Here is a 27,257-nt window from a genome sequence, read left to right on the forward strand (position 1 = left end):
AGGATTTTCTCTTTGTCACTGAGACTTGTAAGTTTTACTTTTAAATGACGGGGTGTGGACCTATTTTTATTGATTTTGTGGGGGGATCTTTGTGCCTCCTGGATTTTGATCCTGTTGTCTTTGCCATATTAGGGAAATTCTCTACTACAATTCTCTCCAATACACATTCTGCCCCCCTCTCTCTTTCTTCTTCTTCTGGAATCCCCATTATTCTAATATTGTTTCATCTTATGGTATCACTTATCTCTCAAATTCTCCCCTTGTGGTCCAGTAGTTGTTTGTCTCTCTTTTGCTCAACTTCTTTATTCTCCATCATTTGGTCGTCTATATCACTAATTCTCTCTTCTGCCTCATTTATCCTAGCAGTAAGAGTCTCCATTTTTTATTGCACCTCATTAATAGCTTTTTTGATTTCAACTTCTTTGATTTTAGTTCCTTTATTTCTGCAGAATGGGATTTTATTTCTCCAGAAAGGGTTCCTCTAATATCTCTCATGTCTTTTATTGGCCTAGCTAGCACCTTGGGAATCGTCATTTTGAACTTTAGTTCTGACATATTACCAGTGTGTGTACTGATTAGGTCTGTAGCCATTGGAACTTCCTCTTGCTTTTTTTTTTTTTTTTTGGTGAGATTTTCCACCTTGTTATTTTATCCAGATAAGAATATATGAACAAGGAAATAAGGTCTTAAAGGTGGTAAAAACATAAAAAATGTAGGCCAACCAAATCAGAGGAGACCCAAAACCTGGGGGAGAAGGAATGGGGAAAAAAAAGTTAAAATAAGTAAATTAATAAATGACTAAATTAATAAATTAATAAATTAATATTAGACTGGTGAAAAGAACAGAGTCCCTCACTTGATTCTGGGTGTATTTTGGTCTCTTAGAAGAAACTACTTCCCAAAATTTTAAAGAAAGAAAAAGTTATATATATACAAAAATAAAGGTAAAGATGATGAACGGATGGAGTATAACTATAAAGATGAAAATTAAAAAAAAATTCTAAAAAAAGAAATTAATAAGTTGGTTGGAAAAAGATAAAAAAAAAGAGAAGAGAATGTGCTCAGGCTGGAGATTAGAGCAAAGCCATATGCTAGATTTGGGGTATATTTTGATCTATTAGAAGAAATCTTATCCCAAAATTTTTTAGAAAATAAAACCTATATGTATACAAAAAATAACATTATATACAACGAAGGGATAAAATATGACTATAACAATGAAGGTTTAAAAAGATTTTTTTAAAGAATGGTATTGTTAAGATAAAGTAGTTAAAAAATGTTAAAAGAGGAAAGAGGAAAAGTTAAAAAAAGTAGAATAAGAAAAACATAAAATTAAAAAAAATTAAACTTTGCAAGACTTAAGGATCATGGGGAAGAAGCCATGAATTCTATGCATTGCTGTCCCCTAGCTCTGGAGTTCTGCTATTCTTCATTGGTGAGCTTGGTCTTGGCTGGATGTTCTTGCTGATCTGGGTGAGGGGCATATTACAGTGAGTCTCAAATGTCTTTGTCTGAGATGGAATTGCACCACCCTTGCCAGGGGCCAAGCTAAGTAATCTCCTTGGGTTTGCTCTCGGGAGTTTTTGTTCCCTGAATGCTTTCTGTAGAACTCTGGAGGATGGGAATGAAAATGGCAGCCTCCCAATCTCTGGCCCAGGGGAGTTGAGAGCTTGGGGCCCCACTCCTCAGTTTGCCCTCAGAAAAAAGCAGTCAATCACTCCCATCTCCCTGGTCTCTGGCTGTGCTCTGAGCTCACCCTGCCTGTGACCAAGCATTTCTGTCTCTGGTGCACAGCCCTGTTTGGAGTCTCCAAACCCAGCAGATTCCTGCTGCGCTGCTACTCCTGGAGGAGGAAGGTGAGTCTCTCCAGATCTGCCACTTGTGGGGTCCCTTCTTGAAGAGCAGTGGCCTGACTGTGTCTTGGATCACAGTTGAAGGCAACCTCATTACTTCAACAAGGAGTGAGAGCTCACTCCTTGGCTCTGACTCTGTAGTCAGCTTTCCTGCTCTGATACCTGGGAGTTCTGCTACACTCAGACAGCCCCGATCTTTCTGTGACCCTGCGGGACCTGAGACCACTCTGTCCACACAAGGGTTCCACCTTCGCTTAGCCTCTGGAGTGACGTCCCTCAGTGAAGCAGACTTCTAAAAGTTCTGATTTTGTGCTCTGCTGCTCCACTGCTTGCTGGGAGCAGGCACCTCCTCCTGTGGTCTATCTTCCTGTCACTTGGGATTCACTTCTCTGCATGTCCTACCTTTCAGAAACTGGTTGATTTTCTGTTCCTAGAATTGCTGCTGTTCTTCTCTTCTATCTCCTGTTGAGTTTGTAAGTGTTCAGAATGGTTTGATAACTACCCAGCTGAACTCCTGGGACCTAATGTCCTATCAGTCTGCTAGTCCGCCTCCATCTTGTCTCTCTCTGGACCTTATTATCAATAGTAATTTTAACCTCATTGCTTTTGCTCAAAATTAGCCTTCTCATTCTCATTGGATATCAACCATGTTATTTTTCCCTGCCATTACTCTTTCTCAGGATCCCACAGCAATGCTGTGTGACAGATGTGTTGCCTGGGGTGGTGACACTATGGATACAAATGGATGAAATGTTTTCACTGCAATTTGGCCAGCAGCCTGATTTTCTGTATTTCAAATTCTGGTTGCCAACTGCCTGAAGGAAATAATCATCTTCTTGATGATTTTTCATATCCCCAAACAGGCCAACACTGTTTGTTATGGTGGGGGTAGATTTTTTATTTTGTATTGCATTTCTTTTTTTTTTTTTTTGGTTGTATAATGTGATTCTTTTAAAGGTGTACAACACAATAACTTAACACATATATATACATGCTGTGAAATGATTATCATTATCAAGTTAATCAACACATCCATCACCTCACTGTGTGTGTGTGTGTGTGTGTGTGTGTGTATGGTGAGAACACTTATGATCCACGGGCTTACCATGGAGATACTACAGGTTTGGTTTAATAATAAATTAATATTGCAAGAAAATGAGTCAAATAAATTACTGGGTTTCCCAGTGAATATAAAAATTTTATTTATACTATATTGTATTCTGTTAAGTGTGTCATAGCATTATGTCTGAAAAAAATGTACATATCTTAATTAAAAATACTTTGTTGCTAAACAGATGCTACCCATCATTCGAGATTTCAATATATCATGATCACTGATCACAGATCACCATAAGAAATATGATGATACATGAAAAAGTTTGAAATATTGCAAGAATTACCAAAATGTGACACAGAGACATGAAATAAGTAAACGCTGTTGGAAAATGGCGTGGATAGCCTCATTCCATGCAGGGTTGCCATAACTTTTCAATTTGAATAAAAACAAAACAAAACAAAAGACAGCATCAGTGAAGGGCAATAAAGCCAAAGTGCAATTAAATGAGGTATGCTGGTTTTTTGAAGTCCTGTATTTCCCTATAATTACAGCGACCCCATTCAAAACAAATTTTCAGCTTTTCTATGTTCATAGCACATTCCCAAATTCTTTGTGTGGAATGACTTCAGAAGTCATTTTAGATGTACTAGCTAGTTAGGTTTTTAAGTAACTAAAGTTCTTGGGCCAATTTTGCTGAGATTTGAAAATGGAGCTTTTGAGTTGAGGATTGAATGTTGCACACATCTGCTTGATCCTGTGGGCCTAGTTCTTTACTTGGCTAATTCAGAATTTGTGTTTTGATGGCAACTTCCATAAAATAAGTAAATTACTTTTGAGGAAGATATAGTTACTTCACTGAATTTCCAAGGGATTTATTTTAAATTAGTTGGTGATTAATAGTTGACACTTAATCTCTTGCTTGGGAGATTTGGTAATGGGTAGGTTTTGTTTGAGAAGATAGAGAATTTTCATATTTATAGAAGCCTGTAAATTATGGGGGCTATGTATTGCATGATTTCTTTTGCACTAAAATTCTTTGCCAAATAGTCTTAATATATTTGCACTTAATTTAGCTCAAATTAATAAATTATATTGTATTTAATTTAAAATTTAGTTGGTCTTTCTCTGTCATGGTTATCATCATTAAACGAAATACAATTCACTAAAATAAATGAATAAAGAATGAATAAATGAATAAAGAATGAATAAATGAATAAAGAAATGAACAAAATGAATAAAGAAAGTATTTTGAGAAAATTGTAGGTTCACATGTACTGTAAGAGATAATATAGGAATTCTGTATACCTTTTACCCAAGTGCTCCCTTGGTGATATCTTTCATAACTATAATACAATAGCCCAAGCAGGAAATTCATTTTGATATAATCCACCTACTTAATTCAGCTCTCACTGGTCTTATATGCATTCATTGGTATGTGTGTGCATTCAGTTTTATGCAGTTTTATCACATGCATAAATTCCCTTGACCACCACCATAGTCAAAATGCAGAACAGTTTCAACACAGGAATCCCTCCTGCTACCTTTCCATAGCTGCAGCCTTTTCCTTCTACCTTGTCCCTTGCTCTCTCTAGTACCTGGCAACCACTCATCTGTTCTCCATCTCTATAATCATTAGATTACTTGAATAATTAACTATGCTTGTTTTCTAAATAGTAATTGCAGCTCTACAAATATCTAATAAATTCGTGTGGTTAAGATGAAAGAGAAAGGGTGGATGACAGGTGTGAAGGATGACAGTTCTTTGTGATCACTCTCCTAATGCTGAAATCCTAACTGATTTTGAATGAGGCCACGAATAGGTCCATTGTATTCTTAAATTCCATTTGCTTTCTGCATGAACAGGGTCATGGAAGTTTCATGGTTTATTGCCTAATGTGCAAAATGGACTGGTCTTTAGATTTAGTTTTGAGTTAGAGGTCAATTTGTGAAAGGATTAAAAAACTTGAGAAGTATGGACACCTGCATTTGGGTTGTGTGTGTGTGTGTGTGTGTGTGTGTGTCTGTGTGTGCGTGCGCGCATGTGTGCATTTATGCTGTGTGTTTTATCCATATAACTTGTTTTACTTTGAATTAAAAAAGGACAAATGGGGAAACAATTTCATAGTTGGAGTTTTAATTAAAAGTGGATGGTTGGGACGCCTGGGTGGCTCAGTTGGTTAAGCAGCTGCCTTCGGCTCAGGTCATGATCCCAGCGTCCTGGGATCGAGTCCCACATCAGGCTCCTTGCTCGGCGGGGAGCCTGCTTCTCCCTCTGCCTCTGCCTGCCATTCTGTCTGCCTGTGCTTGCTCTCTCTCCCTCTCTCTCTGACAAATAAATAAATAAATAAAATCTTTAAAAAAAAAAAAAATAAATAAAAGTGGATGGTTCAATATTTTTCCCAAAGCTATCAGTTTATTATAACAGAATCCTTTTCTCTATTCCAACCCAGTAGTATAAACAATAAATTCTAAATAATTAAAAACATGTTTTGGGGTGCCTGGGTGGCTCAGTGGGTTAAAGCCTCTGCCTTTGGCTTGGGTCATGATCCTGGGGTCCTGGGATCGAGCCCTGCATCGGGCTCTCTGCTCTGCTGGCAGCCTGTTTCCTCCTCTCTTTGCCTGCCTCTTTGCCTACTTGTGATCTCTGTCTGTCAAATAAATAAATAAAATCTTAAAAAAAAAAAGGGAAGGGCTTTCTGAAAGATTATTAAAAAAAAAACAAAACAGAAACATGTTTCATTCTCCACAATATAAAATCTTTGGCTACTCTCAAGGGAATCATATTCTTGGGAATGAAATTAGTATTTAAGTTAAGTAAAAAAATATTAATATGTTTGTATGAACTCTTTTGAGGCCTGTGTGAAAACATGAAGTAGAAAGTTAATAAAACTGATTAGCTCATTAATACTAGACTGCATGACCAATCCTGAATTCCAAACAAATTCCTTATTATAGACCAGCTCACCTTTCTCTTGAACTATGGAAAGTAGAATGTCCAAAGAAATTCATTCTCTTTAAACATAGTCTTTCAATCCTTTCCAAATTAGAGTCAAATTTGGTATATGAATATTATATGAATAAGAAAGCATTATATGCATTAAAGAAATTTTGCTTTATAAAGGAGATATTTTTGCAAAATTACAAAATAGTCATATTTTAACATTTCTTATTTAAAAAATTTTTTTAAGGATTTTATTTACTTATTTTGTAGACAGAGATCACAAGTGGGCAGAGAGGCAGGCAGAGACAGAGAGGGGGGAAATAGGCTCTCCACCGAGCAGAGAGCCCGATGCGGAACTTGATCCCAGGACCCTGGGATCATGACCTGAGCCAAAGGCATAGGCTTTAACCCACTGAGCCACCCAGGTGCCCCGATATTTCTTATTTAAAACATTTGGTTTTTACAAGCACCTTGTGGCAAATCATCACAAAACATTTGTTTTTTACAAGCACCTTGTGGCAAATCATCATGTACTAAAATGAGGTAATATTTTTATATATATTGTGTTTTTTCAAGTCAGGACAGATTGATTCTTTTGAAAAAAACAACTAAGATAATTGTAGATTCATATGTAATTGTAAGAAATAATACAGAGAGAGCCCTATATCCTCTACCCAGCTTCTCCCAGTGGTAATGTTTTACAAAAAGTGTAGTACAATATCATGACCAGTTTATTGACATTGATGTAGTCAAGATACAGAACTTTACTATTTCCAAAATATTCCCCTTTCTGTTGCCATTCTATGGATGCACGCACATCTCCACCTCAACCCCAGGGCAATGATTAATCTGTTCTCCATTTCCATAATTTACTGTGTGTTTTCACTCTTTTTTTCCCCTTTGTTCACTTGCTAGAAATTTTTCAATTTTATTGTCTTTTCAAAGACCTAACTCTTTGTTTCATTGATATTCTCTATTTTTAAAAAAAATTATTGATTTCCTTTTTTATCTTTATTATGTCCTTCTTTCTATTTGCTTTGGATTTAGTTATCTCTTTTTTCCAGGTTTTTGAGGTGAGACATTATGTTATTGACATGAGACTTTTCTTCTTTTCCAATGTAGGTTTTAGTGCTATAAATTTCTCTCAGCGTCGCTTTAGTTGTACCTTACACATTTTGATATTTTGTATTTTCATTTTCATTCAGTGCAGTGTATTGTTTTGATTTTCCCTGAGACTTTCTTTTTGCCCTGTGGGTTATTTAGAAGTATGTTGTTTAGTTTCCAAGTGTGTGAAGATTTTCCTGTTGTCTTTCTGTTTTTGATTTCTAGTTTGAGCCCATTGTATCTGGGAATCTAGTCTGTATGATTTCAGTTCCAAACTTGTTGAGATCTGTTTTATGGCTCAGGATATGGTCTGCCTTGATATATATTCTGTGAGCATTTGGAAAGAATTTGTACTCAGCCTTGTTGAGTAGAGTGTTCTGTAAATGCCCATTAGGTCCTCTTGGTTGATGGCATTGCTGAGTTCTTCTATATCTTTGTTGCTTTTCTGTCTCTTTGTTTTATCAATTGAGCAAGGAGTACTGAAGTTTCCAACTTTAGTTGTGGACTTGCCTATTTCCTCTTTAAATTCTATCAATGTTTGCCTCATATATATTTTTTTAAGATTTATTTATTTATTTTAGAGAGAGACTGAGAGAGTGGGGCCAGAGGGAGAAGAGAGAGAATCCCAAGCAGACTCCCCACTGAGTGCAGAGGGCTTCCATCTCATGACCCTAAGATCTGACCTGAGCCAATACCAAGAGTCAGTTTCTTCACCGACTGAGCCTCCCAGGTGCAGGCACCCCTATTGTTTTTTGTTGCATATACTTTTAAGATAGCTATGTTTTTTTGGTGCAATGATACTTTTATCCTTATATAATGTCCCTCTTGGTTTCTGATGGTTTTGTTTGCTCTGAAGTCTACTTTATCTGATATTAACATAATTGGGGAAGTAAGGGTGTCTCTAGAAGTTTAGGTTCCCAAGCCAGCTGCTGTTGACACCCAATGTGGGGAGCTCCTTGTTGCTGATGGGTGGGGATATGAGTTCAACACCCCCCCCCGCCCCCGCCACGTGGTCTCCACTGACACCACAGAGGGGTGGCCTCATTGCTAGGCTGACTCCCTACTTGGTCTTTTCTGACAACACCCCAAGGAAGGCTACCTTTTAACTGCCAGCAGGAGAGGGAAGTCCAGGCTCTCCATGTGGTCTCCACTGACACCTGAGGCATGATGGGGCATGTTACAGACCAGCGTGGCGAACATCCTGGCTCTCTACTTCATTCTGAAACTGCTCTGGAGAGAGTGTAGTGTTACCTCCTTTCATCCTACTAAGGGTGGATCTCCACTTGTCCTTTGCTGGTGTCAGTTGGGTTAGAACTGCAGTGTTTTTTGTGTGATGTTTGGCTTAGGTCGAGCTGTTATTATGTAAAAGTTTTCTGTCTAGTCAGGTGGTTCCTCTCCTTCCTTGCTGCAGAGAGTGTGGTTTTCTTGAGGTTTTTTTTTTTTTTTTTTTTTTTTTGGAATCAGTGTCTGTTGTTGCTACCTTCTCAACTCCAAGTCCCAAATACATAAGGCAAAAAGAAAACTGAGAGAATTTACCACTGTGTTGTTCTTTAGGATCTGAGGTCCCTAGCTGGTCTGCTTTCTGCTCTTTGCCTTTCAGAATCATCTCATGTTCATTTTATATATAATGTCCAGAGTTTTTAGTTGTACTCACTGGGAGAAGTAGCGAAAAATACACTTACTCTATCGTGCAGTAGTGGAAGTTCCAGAATGGTTCTTTTTTTTTTTTTTTAAAGATTTTATTTATTTATTTGACAGAGAGAGATCACAAGTAGACGGAGAGGCAGGCAGAGAGAGAGAGAGAGGAGGAAGCAGGCTTCTTGCTGAGCAGAGAGCCCGACGTGGGACTCGATCCCAGGACCCTGAGATCATGACCTGAGCCGAAGGCAGTGGCTTAACCCACTGAGCCACCCAGGCGCCTCCAGAATGGTTCTTTTTAAGAACATCTAATTTATGGGTTCATGTTAACTTAAAAATGGAATAAATGTGAATATTGAAATTATAAGAATTTGCATGTTCTGACTTCAATTAATCAGTACCTATAACAACAACTTAAGTACTTTCAGTAAAATACAATATTTTATTTCAAATTGTATTGTAAATGATCACTTACCCAGAAAAAAATGTTTTGTTTTGTTTTGTTTTGTTTTTTTAACTAAATGTACCATTTTATTTTGGATGCAGTTGTTGCCTTTGGAGTAACAGCCATTGACCATGAAAACTCCTTTTCTGTTTTAAGTACACTATGATTTTACTGCCCCTCTATGGTGAAGAACACTTGTAACTAAGGAGGAAGAGAAAGCAATATCAAAGATGTTAAACATTTTCCATATTCTCACTTGATGACTGAAGAGCAATTTAAAAGTCATGGATTAGCACATTCTAATCAAATTTGCTCCCGGTTAAACTGGCCACATTGTATAGAGCAAAGTATCTGTAGAAGCTATAGTATATATGATGCTTATGTTCCTGAAAATGTTATCCTGATAAAAAGGCTAAATCTGCACAAAAGAAAACAAAAAATATATTTATTCAAGTAAAAATGAGCAAGGGATGATTTGCAGTGTTCACGTTTGATAACTGAAGTCACAGTTCTCTGAATCAAATTTAGAGTTCTGAAACTTGGTCACAGCTTACTCAGTGTTTTTCTAGGATTGAAGTAAAATAAAATAGTTATTGAACTGAAAAAACAAACAAGGAAAAAACCAGCCAGAAAACAGAACAACAAAAAAAAAATGAATGGTGCTTGGCTGTTTCTGGATAATGAATGAGAAGTCAGTTTCACTACCATGCTTACCCAGATGGTTCATCAGGCCCACATTTCATTCTCCCTTCTGGATAAGTGAACTTTTTATAGCTCATTTTTAGTGTAATTACATTTATGTCAGGATCTGCATTGTGTTTGCCTGATGACTAAATTATGATGTTTATTCCAATCCAAAAAATTAGTTTTTGTTTATTGTCTCCTTTCATAAATAGCATTAAATGTGAGCACTGAACTATGAATATTATTCAAAAGTCTCTAAAACTATGTACCAGACTATTCACTGAACTGCTCTTTGTATTATAAATATGTTGGGAAATAAACTCATAATTTTCAGGAATAAGACTTTTTTTATTCTGAAACTAGTTCTTATGATAGATTATTTTTTCCATATTCTCCATTTGAAGTTAACCTGCCAGGTTGTCATTTTATGTTATTTAAAATCATAATTGTCATAATCTCTGGGTTTTTATGGCTAATAATATAAACATCTTTCTATTTCTATTGTTTAATCCATAATGTCTTACTGCAAAACATAAAAAGGATTGTTTTCCCATGTTCCTTAATGAATGGTTCTAGAAAATAAGTATTTGCAGCCTGAAATTAAAGATTTGGGGTACGCAAAGGGTTGTATTATTGGGAGTTGGTTACTTAGGTAAATTGATGAGTTTTATCTTCTCGTTTGATTTAAGAATTTCTAAGTCACCTACAGAGAGACAGAAATGCAAAGCTCTGGATTCTATCATCATTATTAATAATTATTGTTTTAAAGATTTTATTTATTTATTTGAGAGAGAGAGACAGTGAGCATGAGCAGGGGAGGGGCAGAGGAAGAGGGAGAAGGAGAAGCAGACTCCCCGCTGAGCAGGGAGCCCAACATGGGGCTGGATCTCAGGACCCTGGGGTCATGACCTGGGCTGAAGGCAGACATTTAACCAACTGAGCCCCCCAGGCTCCCCTGGACCCTATGATTATTAATAAATCTACAAAACCCATAATGCTCAGTATCCTCTTTCTATGGACCACCTGTAGAAATTTGTGGTTGTTTAAAGATATATTTATAAATTTTTTGATATCTCTCTTTAAAAGAGAGAGATTAATTCCCCTCCTCTTAAGTGAGACTTGGTGGCTTGCTTTTAGCTAATGGAATATGATGGGAATGACCATGAGTGTCATCTGAGATGAGATCATAAAAGACATAGTGGGTTTCCCCTTGCTTTCTCTCTGGAATCACTCATCTGTGGGAAGCCAATTGTCATGTTGTAAAGACACTCAGGCACCCATATGAAGAGAACTGTGTGGTGAGGAACTAACATTTTTTCTCATCAGCCACTGAGGAACTGAAGTCCTCTGCCAATAGCTGTGTGAGGGCATCATCTTGGAAGTGGATTCTCTAGTCCCAGTCAGGTCTGTGTGACAACATCTATAGCTGAAGTTTTAACTGAAATCTCTTAAGAGACTGAGCCCAGAATCACCCAGCTAAGCCTCTCTCAATTGTGAGATAATTAATGTTTGTTGTTTGAAGCCAAAGAGTTTTGGGTAAATTTGTTACATAGCTAGAGATGATGAATACAGACTTTTTCTACTTAAAATTCTTTTCTTTTGGAATCACGCTTTGTACCAAGTGGATTGTACCATGAAGCATGACTTTGTTGTTGAGTTTTCTGGAAGTTCATTGTGGCTTGAAGAGATGTGTATGGGTGCCAAGTTGGCAGAGGTGGATTTTGATGACTTTGTAATATGTCAGTTTGGTTATGTTAAAATGTATACCCCAGAATTCCCATTACCTTTATGTTTCTGGTTAGGGTGACACACAAGACATTTTTTCATGAACACTGGTAGGCAGAAGTGAAGCAGCAGCCATTTTGTTTTTTTACACTCAGATGGTCAAGCAGGTACTTTCATATCTCACACACATTGTTGCTTATATTTGGGCTCATCTCACTGGGGAGGGACAGTAGCCAGGCCTGCAGCTGTTTCATCTTTTCCTGGGTCCTCCTTTAACTTCTCTGATTCTTGGGATAAGTGTGTGTTTAGGTCCATGATAAAGAATGCCAGCTTCTTCAGAACACCAGCAACATGAAGGTTGGCGGCGACAAGAATTCACATGTATTTTAGTGTGTCCTTATGGTTTCTAGCTCGTGCTCATGGTTCCAGTTTGTTCTTATTCTTCCTCCCTTTTACATTTATCCTCTCTTTTTGATTTCCTGACCTGCAGATTTCTAGCTCCTGCATCAGATAAAAAAAAAAAAGCCTCTGGAGGTGTTTAACTAACTTCCACAATACTTTAGTCAAACTGTCAAATCCCTGTAACAAATACTTTTTCTATCTCTATCTCTACCTGTATTTCTTTGTAATTTATCTTAATCTCTTAATAGTTCTGCTTCTCTGATTGAAGCTTGACTAATACAATGATCTTTACCATTATCCTGTACCTTCACATATGCTGGTTTTCAAACTTGTTAAAGTTGGTGCCAGAACCATAAAGCGTTCCTGTGAAACATGGGGATTACCAGTTGCCACCTCTAGAAATAAATTCTAATTCACTAAATCTGATCTTAATCTGATCCTTAATTAGCTTAAGGATCTACACTTTATATGTGCCTCAGATTCAGGCCGTCCAAGCACCATACTTTGAACAAACATTTATGAATGTTTTGTCATAGTTAAGATAAAATGTATTTCATTGAAATGAAGGTTTTTCCAAAGTAGAATTTCTTCTCCATTGCTGGTGGTATTAAAGCCAAACCTAGGTGAACTCATTCAATTAGAATTCATTATTCACTTGTATGTTAGGTGCATGTTCCAGGGTGGGAATGAAAGGTACCTCATAGAAAGTTTGACTCAGATAAAAGACTATTCCAGAAGCAGGATATCAAAACTTTAATTTTCAACAGTATTAGAAGGTAGATAATGAGATATTATATCATGGTTTAAGAAAGAGGTAATGGGAATGTTTTTCTGTTTGTATTTTTTTTATTTCCCCAGCTGGATTCTGATGGCACTATTACGATAGAGGAACAGATTGTCCTTGTGCTGAAAGCTAAAGTACAGTGTGAGCTCAACATCACAGCTCAGCTTCAGGAAGGAGGTAAAGGTGCTAAAAATCATGTCGTCTTGTGTCCCGACCCCAGTCCTCAAAAAGACTCAAATTCTCCTTTTAAGTAGTGGTTGGGTATTCCTCATCACTCATTCCATGTTTCCATGTGAAGGATCATGTAGCAGAACCATGCTCTTTTCATTTCTTTTTAAAAATTTTTATTAAATTAATTAATTAATTATAATTTAATTTAATTTTTTATCTTTTTAAAGATTTTATTTATTTATTTGACAGACAGAGACCACAAGTAGGCAGAGAGGCAGGCAGAGAGAGAGGAGGAAGCAGGCTCCCAGCTGAGCAGAGAGCCCGATGCGGGGCTCAATCCCAGGACCCTGGGTTCATGACCTGAGCCAAAGGCAGAGCTTTTAACCCACTGAGCCACCCAGGCACCCTCTTTTCATTTCTTTAACCACAAGCTCTTCCCTCCCTGTGGACAGAATGACTTGCCTGACTTTAGAGTTTCAGAATAGCAGCTGGGCACGTGCATATCAGTCTTTCTCAGGCCTCTTTTTGGATCTCTTTGCTTGCAGACAGCATGCATCCTGGTTTGCCCTCAACCAGGTAGTAAGCTTGGAGGGACAGGCTCTGTTCTTGTGTGTCTTGCTTGCAGTTTGGTAGTATATATAAATATTAGAAGAACAAATAAGCAGGCCCTTTTATATGTACCTAGGCCCTGTTCTCAAAACATTTTTTCTTTTTAGTAAAATGATTATTTAATTTCCATATGCCCGACTTTCTGTGTTATTTCTCAACTAGTTCCACATTCAAGTGGGGAACTAGAAAAGCAAAACAATACTACAGGTAAGCTTGTGGTGGCTTTTGTACTCTTGGGGTTACTCTGCTGTTATAACTGCACAGGAACCTGTGGCTTATTCTCCTCAGGGCCTGGTGATGACTCATAGTTCTTATTGGGACCATTGAGAAAAATTATTTATTGGAATCTTTGGAGTAATAGGTAAATTATAATGTTTTATGTGGGAAAATGCCTTGCCTTGATAGTTGAGTATAATTTAGGAATTTTTTTTTTAAAGGGAGGTGCTATTTACTGAGCTTCCCTAAATTCTCAACAATCTGAATGCAGCAGATGTCTCTAAAGCTATGCCGTACTAAAATTCACAAGTCAGGAAACAACAGATGTTGGTGAGAATGTGGAGAAAGGGGAACCCCCTTCACTGTTGGTGGGAATGAAATCTGATACAACCACTCTGGAAAACAGTATGGAGATGTTAAAAATAGAGATACCCTATGACCCAGCAATTGAGCTACTAGGTATTTATCTAAAGGATACAAACATAGTGATCCGAAGGGGCACCTGCACCCCGGTGTTTATGGCAACAGTGTCCACAATGGTCAAGCTATGGGAAGAGCCCAAATTTTCATCGACAGATGAATGGATAAAGAAGATGTATGTATATATTTATATAATGAAATATTATGCAGCCATCAAAAAGAATGAAATCTTGCCATTTGCTGTGACATGGATGGAACCAGAAAGTATTATACTAAGAGAAATAAGTCATAGAAAGACAAATACCATATGATTTCGCTCATATGTGGAATTTAAGAAACAAAACAGATGAACATAGGGGAAGGGAAGGAAAAATAAAATGAGATGAAATCTGTGGGAGAGGCAAACCATAAGGGACGCTTAACTATAGGAAATAAACTGAAGGTTGCTGGAGGGGAGGTCAGTGTGAGGATGAGGTAATTGGATGATGGACATTAAAAAGGGTACTTGATGTAATAAGCACTGGGTGTTATATGCAACTGATGAATCACTAAATTCTACCCCTGAAACTAATAATGCAGTATATGTTAGCTAAATTGAATTTAAATAAAAAATAAAAATAAAAGCTATGCCCTGGGGATGTTTGGGTAGCTCCGTTAGTTAAGCCTCAGACTTTTGATTTCAGCTTAGTTCATGATCTCAGGGTTGTGAGATTGAGCTCTGCACTGGATGTGGAGCCTGTTTAAAATTTTCTCTCTCACTTACCCACTGCCCCCACCTCTCTAAAAAAAAAAAAAAAAAAGCTATGCCCTATAATGAAATATCTGGTTTGATCTACTTCATTCTAATCTCCAAATACTTAATTTAAGAACATTTAAAGTTTATAACTTCTTCCTCTTGAATAATATAAGCAATTTGAAATACTTTAATTACTTCCAAATTATATGCTATGTCATATAATTTTATATTAATAAAGTCATATAGCTTTATCTTATATATTATAATTTTTCTTCAAGATGAAATATATCTTTTTGTGAACTTGCTTGCAGTGAACGTTCTCAGTGTTTGTCTGAAAAGGTGTTTATTTCAGTCTCAATTGTCAAAGATACTTTTTCTGGACATATGATTCTTGGTTGAGAATTATTTATTTTTAGTGCCTGAATATTATTTCATTTTACTGTAGCTTCTGTTGTTATTGGTGACAAATCAGTTTTCAGTCTTTGTTGATGATTAGTTTTTTTTCTCTCTGGCTCCTTTTAAGAGCTTTTCTTCGTATTTGATGTTCTGCAGCTTTCGTCTGTATCTAGGTATGGATTCATTTAATTTCTGAAGTCTGAGGATCTATGTCTTTCAGTCATTCATGGGAATGGTTTGCTATTTTGTCTTTGAAACGTGTTCTCTCCCATTTTCCTAGTCTTTCCATCTGGAACACTAATTAGATAAATATAGGACCTTCTCAGACCCTTTGTGTCTTCATAAAATAAATTAGATGAAATAAATATGGCAAAATATTATCAAGTGTCAATTCCAGGTGCAATATATATATAATATTCTTTGACTTATTTATGAAAAAAATTGTAATAAAAAGGAATACCATTTTTCCTCATGTCTATGAAAGTGGAGGAAGTATAAATGCAAATACCTAGCTATCAAATGATTCAAGTAGTTAAAAACAAAACCCCAAATATTGTTGATCCCAGTGTGACTTCACAAATGTATGGTTACACTGTATTATGGGTAACTATAGAATTGAAAAGAGACAAAGTTGGAGTTTCCAAATTTTAGACTGTTCTGTGTAAAGATCATGGTTTGACAAGCATCACTAATAAGTAGTTTGTCCTGGCATACACAAAAGATGACAGGGAATATAATTAATGGTGTTAATTTATAAAGAGAGATTGGTGAATCATCAGGCAATTAATTAGTTTCTTGGTAACTGGTGAAAGTATTTACTCACATAGGATGTTTTGAAATGATGATCAAAGAGTAGATGTTAATTAAGATCTCTGTATTAGCTGTGTGAGGCCATGGCTTCCTCAATCCTTTCAACGTTTGTGGGTATTTATTATACTGTTTGTCAAAGAGCCACCAGAGAGATGAACATAATCTACAGAAACATTATTTTTGAGGAATGTTGGTTTTCTGAATTTTGGGGAGTGTGTGTGTATGTGTGTGGGGTATCTTGTAGGGAACTAGAAAATTATCCCCTTTAGAGCATGAGGAAAATATCAGCAGATTTATCTCCATAGTAGTTTAAAACTACATAATTATAAAATAAATGGTCATTGGGTTATAAACTTGTATGAAGACCTTATTCCATCATGTTAACTAACTCTTGCCAGAAAGTATCAGGATATTGCCGCATGCATTTTATGTGTCTATGTATCTGTTTTAGAGAGAGAGAGAGAGAGAGAGAGAGAAAGAGAATGCAAGTAGTGGGGAGGGACAGAGGAAGAGGGAGATAGAGATTCCCAAGATGGCTCTGTGCTCAGTGCAGAGCCCTACGCTGGGCTTGATTTCACAACCCTGAGGTCATGACCTGAGCCAAGATCAAGAGTTGGGTGCCAACTGACTGAGTCAGCCAGGCACCCCTGCAGCATACATTTTAGAGGGACAGCTAGTTTTTGGAACTCAAGAATGTGTGTCCAGGTCCAGTTTTGGTAGATTGTACAATAGGTCTCTGGTAAAAGATTGAACAAGTACAGGTCAAGGAGGATGCATGTCTTGTTAAAGACAAAGTGAATGTCATATGGAAGCCATATGGAATGGTAGCAAGATACAGAAGAATGTCTAGGGTAAGGTTGGTGGAAGGGGTTGATTCATTGCACTCTGTTTGAACAAGAAAGAAAAACAAAACACAGATAATGGCGGAAAGAAGCTGGAGAAGCCATGCTCCAGAAGCAAGAGCCAGTATAATGGGTTCCTGGGTTGCTTGTGATATGTGAAGCACAGGCTTTTATTGTGTGGACAAAGTGAGGCTGTTTCCAAGAAAATGCTCTCTTCTATAAGAACAGTGTGAGTGAGGGAAGACGTTTCCTTTTTCTTATTGCTTCAGCAATCCCCAAAGCAAATCAGGTTATTTGTTTCCATGTGATATGGAAGACAGTAAGAAATTAATTTCAGGTTTATGCTGAATTCTTTTCTGTACAGATCAGGGTTTGCATGACTATTCAAAACTGAACAAACAACTCAACATCATGAACATCAGCTAGAAGAAAATTACTCAGCTACCGTAGTGTAATTGGTAACTAAAAAATTGAGGGAGCTATAATGGTAGCAGGATAAGGGTCCCCCAAAATGTCCATACTCCAATACCTGGTGTTATGCCTGTGTATGTGCTATGTTAAATGGTGCAAGGACATTGCAGCTGGGATTATAGTTATGGGCCTTAAAGTAGGGAGATTATCCTGGATTATCTGGAAGGGTCCAATGTGGTGTGTGTGGTGGATGAATCAGGAGGGGAAAAGGAGAGTGGAAGAGAGACATGATGAGAAGTGTCAGCTTGCCTTGCTGACTTTGAAGATGGAGGAAAGGAGTCATTAACCAAGGAATATAAGTGGTTTCTAGAAGTTGATCACCCTCAAGGAAATGGGGAACTCAGTCCTAGCTGAACTCACTGGATTTATGACTTAAAGAAATAGTGAGATAATAAGTTTGGGTTATTTGAAGCCATTATGTTTGTGGTAATTTGTTATGGTAACAATAGAAACATGAATACAACACGCATTAAAAGTAATCTCATTTTTAAATGGAGGATATGCTCTCTTCTTGGAAGTTCAATACGCAACTAATGGAGAGCAGTCCTGAAGAACACACAGTGTTGACTCTGACTGAATATTTGTTAAGCGCCTGCCTAGGGCTGGGTACAAAATAGACAAAATTCCCCACCTTCAGGGTTCCTGTGGTTTAAGAAACCATAATAAAATAACAGTTCCAATTGGAAGGTGATGAGAGCTCAGGTAAAAAGTATAGAAGGAAAGGGGATAAGGCAAGTTTTGAAGGTAACTATAAATGGGGAAAGTTTACTTAGAAGTGACCTGTGAATAAAAGTCTGTAGGGTGAATGGGAATAAACTTTAAGGCCATCCGGTGAATGGACTGAAGTGAAGGGAGAGCTAGGAGGACCTTAGCAGAACCAGGTCAGGGAGAGAAGTATGGGGGAAAGAGGATCTTGAAGGGCTTTCAGATTTTGTAGACTTGGCTTTTGCTGGGAGTGAGATGGGAAGCCTTTGGAAGATTTTGGCTTATTGTGTGAATGAATGAAAGGAGAGCAAGAATGGAACCAGGAAGACCAGATTTACCTTTCAATGAGAAATTTCTTCAATTTATGTGTAAAAAACTAGAACAGCATTTTGAATTCATTAGCTAATTTAAGAAATTTCCACTTTGAAATTCCCTTAAAGTTGAGAGATAGGTATCAGAATATTTAAGTGTGATCCGTTATGCTGTCTGCAATTTACTTTAAAATACCACAGCAAATAGATGAAATAAATATGATAAAAATATAGGCAAGTGTCAATTCTAGGTAGAGGTGTGCATGTGTGCATGTGTGTGTACACAATATTTTGCTTTATTTATGAAAAAATTTTTGACACAGAGACACAGTGAGAGCAGGAACACAAGCGGGGGGAGTGGGAGAGGGAGAAGCAGGCTTCCTGCCTAGCAGGGAGCCCAATGCAGGGCTCGATCCCAGGCCTCTGGGATCAAGACCTGAGCTGAAGGCAGATGCTTAATGACTGAGCCACGCAGGCTCCCCTGAAAAAATTTTTGTAATAAAAATTTTCCTCATGTCTATGAAAGAAAACAGAATGTAAATGCAAATACCTAGTTATAAAATGATTCAAGTAGTTAAAAGCAAAACTCAAAATATTATTCATCCTAGTTCAACTTCACAAATGTTTGGTTTCTCTGTGTTACGGTTACATTGTAATATCAGTTCAGTTATAGAACTGAAAAGAGACAAAGTTGAAGTTTCCAAATTCTAGATTTTTCTGTGTGAATATCATGGTTTGACGAGTTTTGACTGGGGATGTGGCAATGGAGGTTATGAGAACTACTCGGGTTCTGGATGCATTTTGTCCGTTCAGTACCTCCCACTCCAAATCTTTATACTTGATTCTTAAGGAGAGTAGAGCTTGTGAGAATTTTGTTTGAGATGAGGGTTAGGCTCAAATAAATTACTAGAGTTACTGGTGAAAAGAAAAAAAAAGAATTATTGGTAAAAAGGCAAACTCAAATCTTGGAGCTTACTGGGAAGCTCAATCTGTTTCACATATATTTTTTAACAGCAATTTTTAAAAATCTAGGGTAAAAAATGTAGCTAGAACTGTGATAGAATTTTACTATGGTTGTTCACAATGAATTCCAATGTTTCTTATATATTAATTGCTATAATTCACATAGAGTGGAATCACTAAAATATTTTTAATTTCTGCAAATCAAATGTTTCTATTAATGGACCTTTAACGAGGCAAGGTGGATAGAGATTAGGACATTTGCGTCATATCTACCCCATTCTAGTTTCCATAACTACCAATTTGTTTTATATTTTGCTGCAGGTAGAGACCTGAGATTTTGTATTTTGAGTGTACTTACTGTCTGGTTCCAATTGCATTTTTGTTTATTTGTTTTTTAATTTTTTTTATTAGAGGGAAATTGTTTCCCAGAATGGGATGGACTCATTTGTTGGCCCAGAGGAACAGTGGGGAAAATACTGGCTGTCCCATGCCCTCCTTATATTTATGACTTCAATCATAAAGGTATTGAATTTTTCTGAAATGATTAATTTGGAATAGAAAGATACTTTTTTTTTCCTAGTGAAAGCCAAGAGCATTGAGCAATCTCAATGTTTTCCTTCATGTCTTTACAGGAGTTGCTTTTCGACACTGTAACCCCAATGGAACGTGGGATTTTATGTACAGTTTAAATAAAACATGGTCTAATTATTCAGACTGCCTTCGCTTTATGCAGCCAGATATCAGCATAGGAAAGGTAATGATAATTTTTGTATTTGTGAACCCCCCTGGGAAAATGGAATATTTTTATGCATTTCTTGATTGCCAACTATTATATATAAAAACCCCTTTATTCTAGAACACAAATGTTCTAAAAGATAAAAAACAAGATTGGAATCTTTTTAGCTATCTGGTTAAGGAATGGTGTAGGACCTGAAACATTCTGGTATTTTCTTTAGGTTAGAGTTATCTGGCTAAGATACATGCATATATACTTATAAATATGTGTTTGTGTGTATTATGTTATAGTACATTATATTTATATTATATTACATTATGCTATATTGCATTATATTTTACTTCAAAATCAAAATAGGTAGTCAGCAACATGATTTATGATTTCTTTTTTGTTACCTATGAATGGCTACATCTCATTTCACTCTGTATTCCTAAAGGAGATTTGTATTTTAAAGATGTATTTGTCATTTTGTAAGATTGGCCAGTAGGTGATATTATTAGTATCTGAAAGATTAGAGTTGTAGAATTAAGGAGAAGCAAGTGGCATCCCATAGGTCTTCCAGATGACACCTTAATTTTACACATGAGTAAACTCAGAACAAGAGATTAGGTGTTAGAGTGACTCAGCTCACTGATGACAGGATCTACAGCTGAATCCTGATCTCCAAATACCTGATCAGTGCTATTTGCAATGTAACAATCATATGAAAACGTTGGAAACCCTAGATAGTCAATTTTAGCTGATACGTGGTGCTTTAAGTCATGCTTAAATTCCTATCACTCAGACCTTGTGAGTAAAATGCATGATGATATATGCATATGATGTTAGGAATTAATATGATACATGGATGTATAAATGGCTTTTATGGGGATCCTGAGAACAGTCTATCGTACATAAACTGTACCAGCATTAGACATTTTTCTTTATGCTTGATTTTTTTTTTTTTTTTTTTTGCTGGGGGTTGGGAATAGGGAGAATAGTAGGGGAAGCAGTGAGTTGAAGATTTCTTTGATTTTGCACTAATAGTCAGGACTTCTTTTTTTAAAAAAGATTTTTAAAATTTATTTATTTGAGAAAGAGAGAGAGAGAGAGCAGGAGTAGAGGGAGGGGCAGAGGGAAGAGCAGATTCCCTGCTGAGCAGGGGACCCCCACCCAAGTGTGGGCCTCAATCCCAGGACTCCAGGAATTGAGCAAAATGACCTGAGCCAAAGGTGGATGCTTCAGTGACTGAACCACTCAGGTATCCAGTAATGAGAGTTTTATAGGAGGAACAATAAATTAAAAAACAAAAAGGTGTGCATTGAGAATAAACATCTTTATTGGAGGGAAATACGACTAAGATTTTTTAAACATCTATTGTCTTCTTCCTAAAATAATGTCCTTATTGTTGGCTTGACAAAATGAGGCACTTACTTTTATTTATTTATTTATTTTTTAGCTTTCATATTTTATTATTTTTTAAAATAACTTAGAATGTATTATTTGTTTGAGGGGTTACAGGTCTGTGATTCATCAGTCTTATATAATACACAGTGCTCGTTATAACACATACCCTTCCCAGTGTTCATCAACCAGTTATACCATCCCCCTACCCCTCTCCCTCCAGCAACCCTCAGTTTGTTTCCTAGGATTAAGAGTCTCTTATGGTTTGTCTCCCTCTCTGGTTTCATCTTGTTTCATCTTTTCCTCTCTTCCTATATGATCCTCTGCTTTGTTTCTTAAATTCCACAAATCAGTGAGATCATAAAAATTTCTTTCTCTGACAGACTTATTTTGCTTAGCATAATACCTTCTAATACCATCTATGCCACTGCAAATGTCAAGGTTTCATTCTTTTTGATGGCTGAGTAATATTTCTGTGTGTGTGTGTGTGTGTGTGTGTGTGTGTGTACCACTTCTCCTTTATCCATTCATCTGTCAGTGGACATCTGGGCTCTTCCATAGTTTGGTTATTGTAGACATTGCTGCTATAAACATTGGGGTACAAGTGCCCCTTCAGATCACTACATTTGTATCTTTTGGGTAAATACCTAGTAGTGCAATTGCTAGGTCATTGGTTAGCTCTATTTTCAACTTTTTGAGGAGCCTCCATACTGTTTTCCAGAATGCCTGCACCAGCTTGCATTCCCCCAACAGTGTAGGAGGGCTTACCTTTTCTACACTCTCGTCAACATCTGTCATTTCCTGACTTGTTATTTTTAGTCATTTTGACTGGTGTGGTATCTCATTGTGTTTTTGATTTGTATTTCCCTGATGTCAAGTGATTTGAGGACTTTTTCATGTGTCTGTTGGCCACTTGGAGGTCTTTGGAGAAATGTCCATTCATGTCTTCTGTCTATTTCTTGATTGGATTATTTGTTCTTTAGGTGTTGAGTTGGGTAAGTTCTTTATAAGAGACAGTTACTTTTAGTAAAAAGATGGGAAAGAACTCTTCTGATAAGCCATAGGTTTATTAAATTCATTAGAGAATTATATTTAAAACAACAGCTTACTGCAGAAATTACCATATAATCCATCTCATGTTTAAAGGTTAAATGAACTTCTGGAAAACAATTTAGCAATGTGTATTAAAACAACTTCACAGCGGTCATATCTTTTGATCTTATGAAGTTACTTCTAAGAGTCAAGTATAAGGATTTGGAGTGTGGGGAATTGAGTGGACAGAATGTTCATTGAACTATTAATTTTTGTAGTGAATATTCTAAAGAATTTAAGTTTCCAGTGAAGAACCTTCCAGAGAAGTTTAAATAATCTCACATAAAGGTTTTTTGTAAAGAGTTTGTGGCCTTAGAAATTTCCTTTGTTATACAGTTAACAGAAAAAAAAATCAGGTCATAAAGTTATATATAAATTGGGAATGTAGATGCTTAAAACAATGGAAAATGCTGCATAGGGATAGAATAAAAAGAAATACATGAAGTGTTTCTTTTTGGCTGGTAGGAATTTGGGAGGTTTCCCCCTCTTTTCTGTTTCACACATTATCCAAATATATTCTTTTTTTCCTTCCTTCCTTCTTTCCTTCCTTCCTTCCTAAGTAGTCCTCCACACCCAGCATAGAGCCCAAAGTGGGGCTTGAACTCATGACCCTGAGATCAAGACCTGAGCTGAAACCAATAGACTGACGCTTAACTGATTGAGCTACCCAGGCATTCCCAAATATTTTCTATAAAATGTTTTAGTATTTTATTGACTGCTAATAATATGTAGTAAACATTTTTTTTTAAAAAAGGAACAAAAGGCAAAATCTTTTGCTTTCAATTAGGATGCTGGAGGTTGTAACAGTAGGAACAGATTAAGTAAGATGCAAAATCAGTAATTTATAATATTTCATCAGTGAGCTGAGGATGCCAAGAAGTCTAAATGATCCCATTTCTAGAAGTGGGCAAGCCCTTCCTATAAGGGAAGAGACCCAGGACTGCTATCTATCCCTGGGTCTATAGTAGAAGAGGAATAACCAGGTCATAGAAAGAGATGGAAAGAAAAGAGCCAGGCTCTTAAACCAACAGTTTTTTTTTTTTAAAGATTTATTTATCTTAGAGGGAGAGAGAGAGAAAACAAGTGAGCTTGGGGTGGGTACAAAAGGAGAGAAGGAATCCTGAAACAGACTGCTGAGCCAGACTCGGTGAAGGACTTGGACCGGGACATGGGCCTGGACCCCAAGACCCTGGGATCATGACTTCAGCTGAAACCAACAATCTGCCACTTAACCAATTGCCACCTAAGTGCCCCTTAAATCAACTTTTAATAGACAAGCGTTGGCATACAGGCTTAGAATCTCAGGAAATGAGCCCATTCACAGTGCACTATCACCAAGCAGCCAGTTTTTACCCATGGGAGTGGAGGCCATGTGCCAAAGGCTGGGGACAGCACAGGTAGGGTAAGAGAAATTCTGGGAGAGTTGCGAAGTACTCAGAGTGAAATGCAGCAGTTAGTCAAAGGCATGGGACAGAAGACACATATGGAGCATGATTGCTACAGACTGCATGCCAGGGAAGGGCAGGAGAGCAAGGTAAATTCCCTAGCAACTCAAAAATCTGACGGTGATTCAAAGAGCACCAAAAGTTCTATGGCTTGGAAAATGTCAGGTGAACTAAAATCCATAAAATGGCCACTAGAGGCTGCTAACGCTAAGATCTCGAGGTCTGCTGAAGGAGTCTTGATTCTGGGCTCAAAACCTAAACCAGGATAAAAGAAAGGATCACAAAAAACATAAAACAAAAACTACAACAAAGCTCAACTTAGTTAACAACAGAGTAATCCAACTTCCCTAACCAAGAAGGCTGATGGAGGAAGAGGCCTGCCTTTTCAGGCAGTTGACATCAAATACTTCAGTCTCTATCATTCTTTTACTTACAGGGCCTGGAGTGTGATACAAAATTACAAGGCAGGGCCCCAAAATCTGGAGTAAAAATAAGAGCAGAAAAAACCAGATGATCCAGATGTTAGAATTTGCAGATAAATACTTAATAATAACTATTTTAAATATGTTAGATGATTTGGTGAGAAGGTATGTAAAATAGATGGGAAAAAATCAAAGAAATAAAAACTTTAAAAAAACCCAAAACAAAACAAAACCAAAATGGAAATTCTAAAATTGAAATATTCAATCCAAAAATGAAGAATTCATTTGATTTGCTCAACAGCATACTGGATACAGCATGATAAAAGATTAATGCCTTTTAAGAGAATTCAATAGAAATTTTCTAACCGAAGCATCAGGATAAAAAAATAAATTAAAATTGGAAGCATCTGAGACTTGTGAGACAACATATAATTGTTTAACAATGTGAAATTAGAGGTAACTAGAGAGAATTGGACAAAATAAATATTTGAGGAGACAATGGCCAAGAATTTTCTAAATGGGTGAAATAAATCAACCCATATATTTCAGAAATTTAGCAAATGCAAGGCAGGATAAAATAAAATCATACTTAGATACATCATAGTTAAACTGCTATAAATCACAGTAAAAAGAAAACTTAAAGGCAGAGTATAAGGGCACATTGGGAACAGTAATAAAAAAGATGCCTAAAGGAGGCTGGAATATAATGGGATGACATCCTTAAGGTGATAATATGCAAAAAGATAAAGGTAAAATAATGATACTTTTCAGACAGAAAATATATGAGAGGATTCATCTTCATCATACCTTCAGTATAGGAAATACTCAAGAAAGTTCTCTAGGTCAAAGAGAAATATGCTAGATGAGAACATAGATTGGTAGGAAGGAATGAAGAGGATCAGAATGGGTATATATACGTATATATGGATAAAAATGACAGACTAAAACAGTAAACAAAACTATATTCTTATCCTTATTTATTACTGTACTTATATCTTTCTTTATATCTTTATCTATAATTCATTTAAAAGTCTACTGACTGCTTAAAGCAATCATAATAGTCTCACAAAGGTTTATAAATTACATAGGCAAAATTTATTATATGTGCTGCCAAAGCAAGCACTATGTAGACAAAATCTAAAAGGGCAAAGGCTAGGGAGCAAAACTGAGTATACATTTGTAAACGTTTTAAGTCGTTTGTGAAATAGTTCAATATTACTTAAATGGAGGCTCTGATAAATTCAGGATGCATAATTGCTAAAAAATAACACAAGCGAAATATTAAGAAATGCTTGATGACACCACCTCCCAAATAGAAGGTAAGAAAGTAGGTACAGAGGAACAAAGATAGGACATCTAGAATGCCAGTACCAATGTGTTATTTTTAAGCCCAACCTTAGCAATGATTGTGCTCAGTGTAAATGAACTTAACAATCACTTAAGATAGAATGGGTAATAAATGTATGACTTAGGTATATAATGTCTATAAGAAATGTACTTTATAAAAATACAGATAAATGTGAAGATAATAGATGTATCGAAATTAAAAGGGTGGATGAGTTAATGCAGTGCATACCCTCAGCATAAGAAAGGTTGGTATTGCTAAATGGACTTCAAGGCAGAGTATTACTGAGGTGGAAGGCCATGTCAGAATGGTTAAAGAATCTATTTACCAGCAAGAAGTAAGGATCCTAAATATGCATGCTTTTAGGGACTTCATATTGCATAAAGCAAAAATTGTCAAAGCAAAAGGGAGACATGGTCAGGTCCCACCATGTTGGAATTTATGAAAATACCATTCTCTCAGTAATTGGTAAAACAATTAGACAAAACACCCATAGGATATCTTTCACACAATTTGATGAAAATGCCATTTATAGAATACAATCACCAAACACAACAAAATTCACATTCTTTGAAATTACACATCAAAGTTTCTTCAAGATTGGGCATATGCTGGGCTGTAAAGAAGTGTCAATAAATCTCAAGATTAAAATCATACAGAGTGTATTTTCTGACTACAAAAGAACTAATTGAAAATCAATTAAAATAAAATACATGGACAATTCACAAATTGTTGGAAAATATATGTGTGATCCATGGCAAAAGTTTGAACTGAATACTTATGAAAGCTGAATATATCAAAAAAGTGGGAGAAACTACAAAAGCAGACTTTAAGAGTTTTATAGCTTATTATTTGTTTAATTATATTATAGCTCAATTATATGCTTAATTATAGCTTAATTAGGAAAGAAGAAAGGTAAGCATTCAGTAATCAAAGTCTCCACATTAAGCTGTACAATGTAATACCTAGAACAACAACCAAAAGTGTTTGAAAAGGGACATCAGAATAGAATTCTGCAAAACGTTCAAGTAACCCACAGGGTGGCAGGAAAAATAAAACAGAAATGAAAAATAGAATAACAGAAAATAAAAAAATAAAGTGATGGACTTAGCCTTAACATAGCAATATTATATTTAAAAAATGATCTAATTATACCAGTAAACAGAGATTGAAAGAATCTATTAAAAAATATGACCCAAATGTATGCAGTCTACAAAGTTGGAAACATTTTATATATACTGATATACCTAGGTTACATACATACAATGCAATAATATTCAGCATTATAAAGGAACAAACTTGACCTATACAACAGCTTGAATGGATCTTGAGGTCATTACTGTAAGTGAAAAAAGCCAATATCAAAAGGTTACATACTGGAGGATTCCATTTCTATAACATTTATGAAATGACAAAATTACAGAGGTAGAAAACAGATTAATGGTTGCTAGGTGTCAGGGAAGCTGGGGAAGAGGGGTCTATGGGTAACTTTAAAGGACAGCACAAGGCAGGTCTTCAAAGCCTTCAAGTGTACAATGGTGAATGGAGAAT

At 36.4% G+C, this 27,257-nt stretch overlaps 1 protein-coding gene across 1 annotated transcript in view; it reads left to right on the forward strand.

Moving 5' to 3' along the window:
• Positions 1 to 27,257, forward strand: part of PTH2R (parathyroid hormone 2 receptor) — an 89,170-nt gene that overhangs the window by 15,081 nt on the left and 46,832 nt on the right. Inside the window, exons 2-4 of the mRNA XM_047721434.1 lie at positions 12,708 to 12,810; positions 19,695 to 19,805; positions 19,916 to 20,037. Coding sequence (XP_047577390.1) covers positions 12,708 to 12,810; positions 19,695 to 19,805; positions 19,916 to 20,037 — 336 coding nt within the window. The remainder of the gene's footprint in view (positions 1 to 12,707; positions 12,811 to 19,694; positions 19,806 to 19,915; positions 20,038 to 27,257) is intronic.

The sequence above is a fragment of the Lutra lutra genome, chromosome 3, assembly GCF_902655055.1.
Source record: "Lutra lutra chromosome 3, mLutLut1.2, whole genome shotgun sequence".
NCBI classification, from domain to species: Eukaryota; Metazoa; Chordata; class Mammalia; order Carnivora; family Mustelidae; genus Lutra; species Lutra lutra.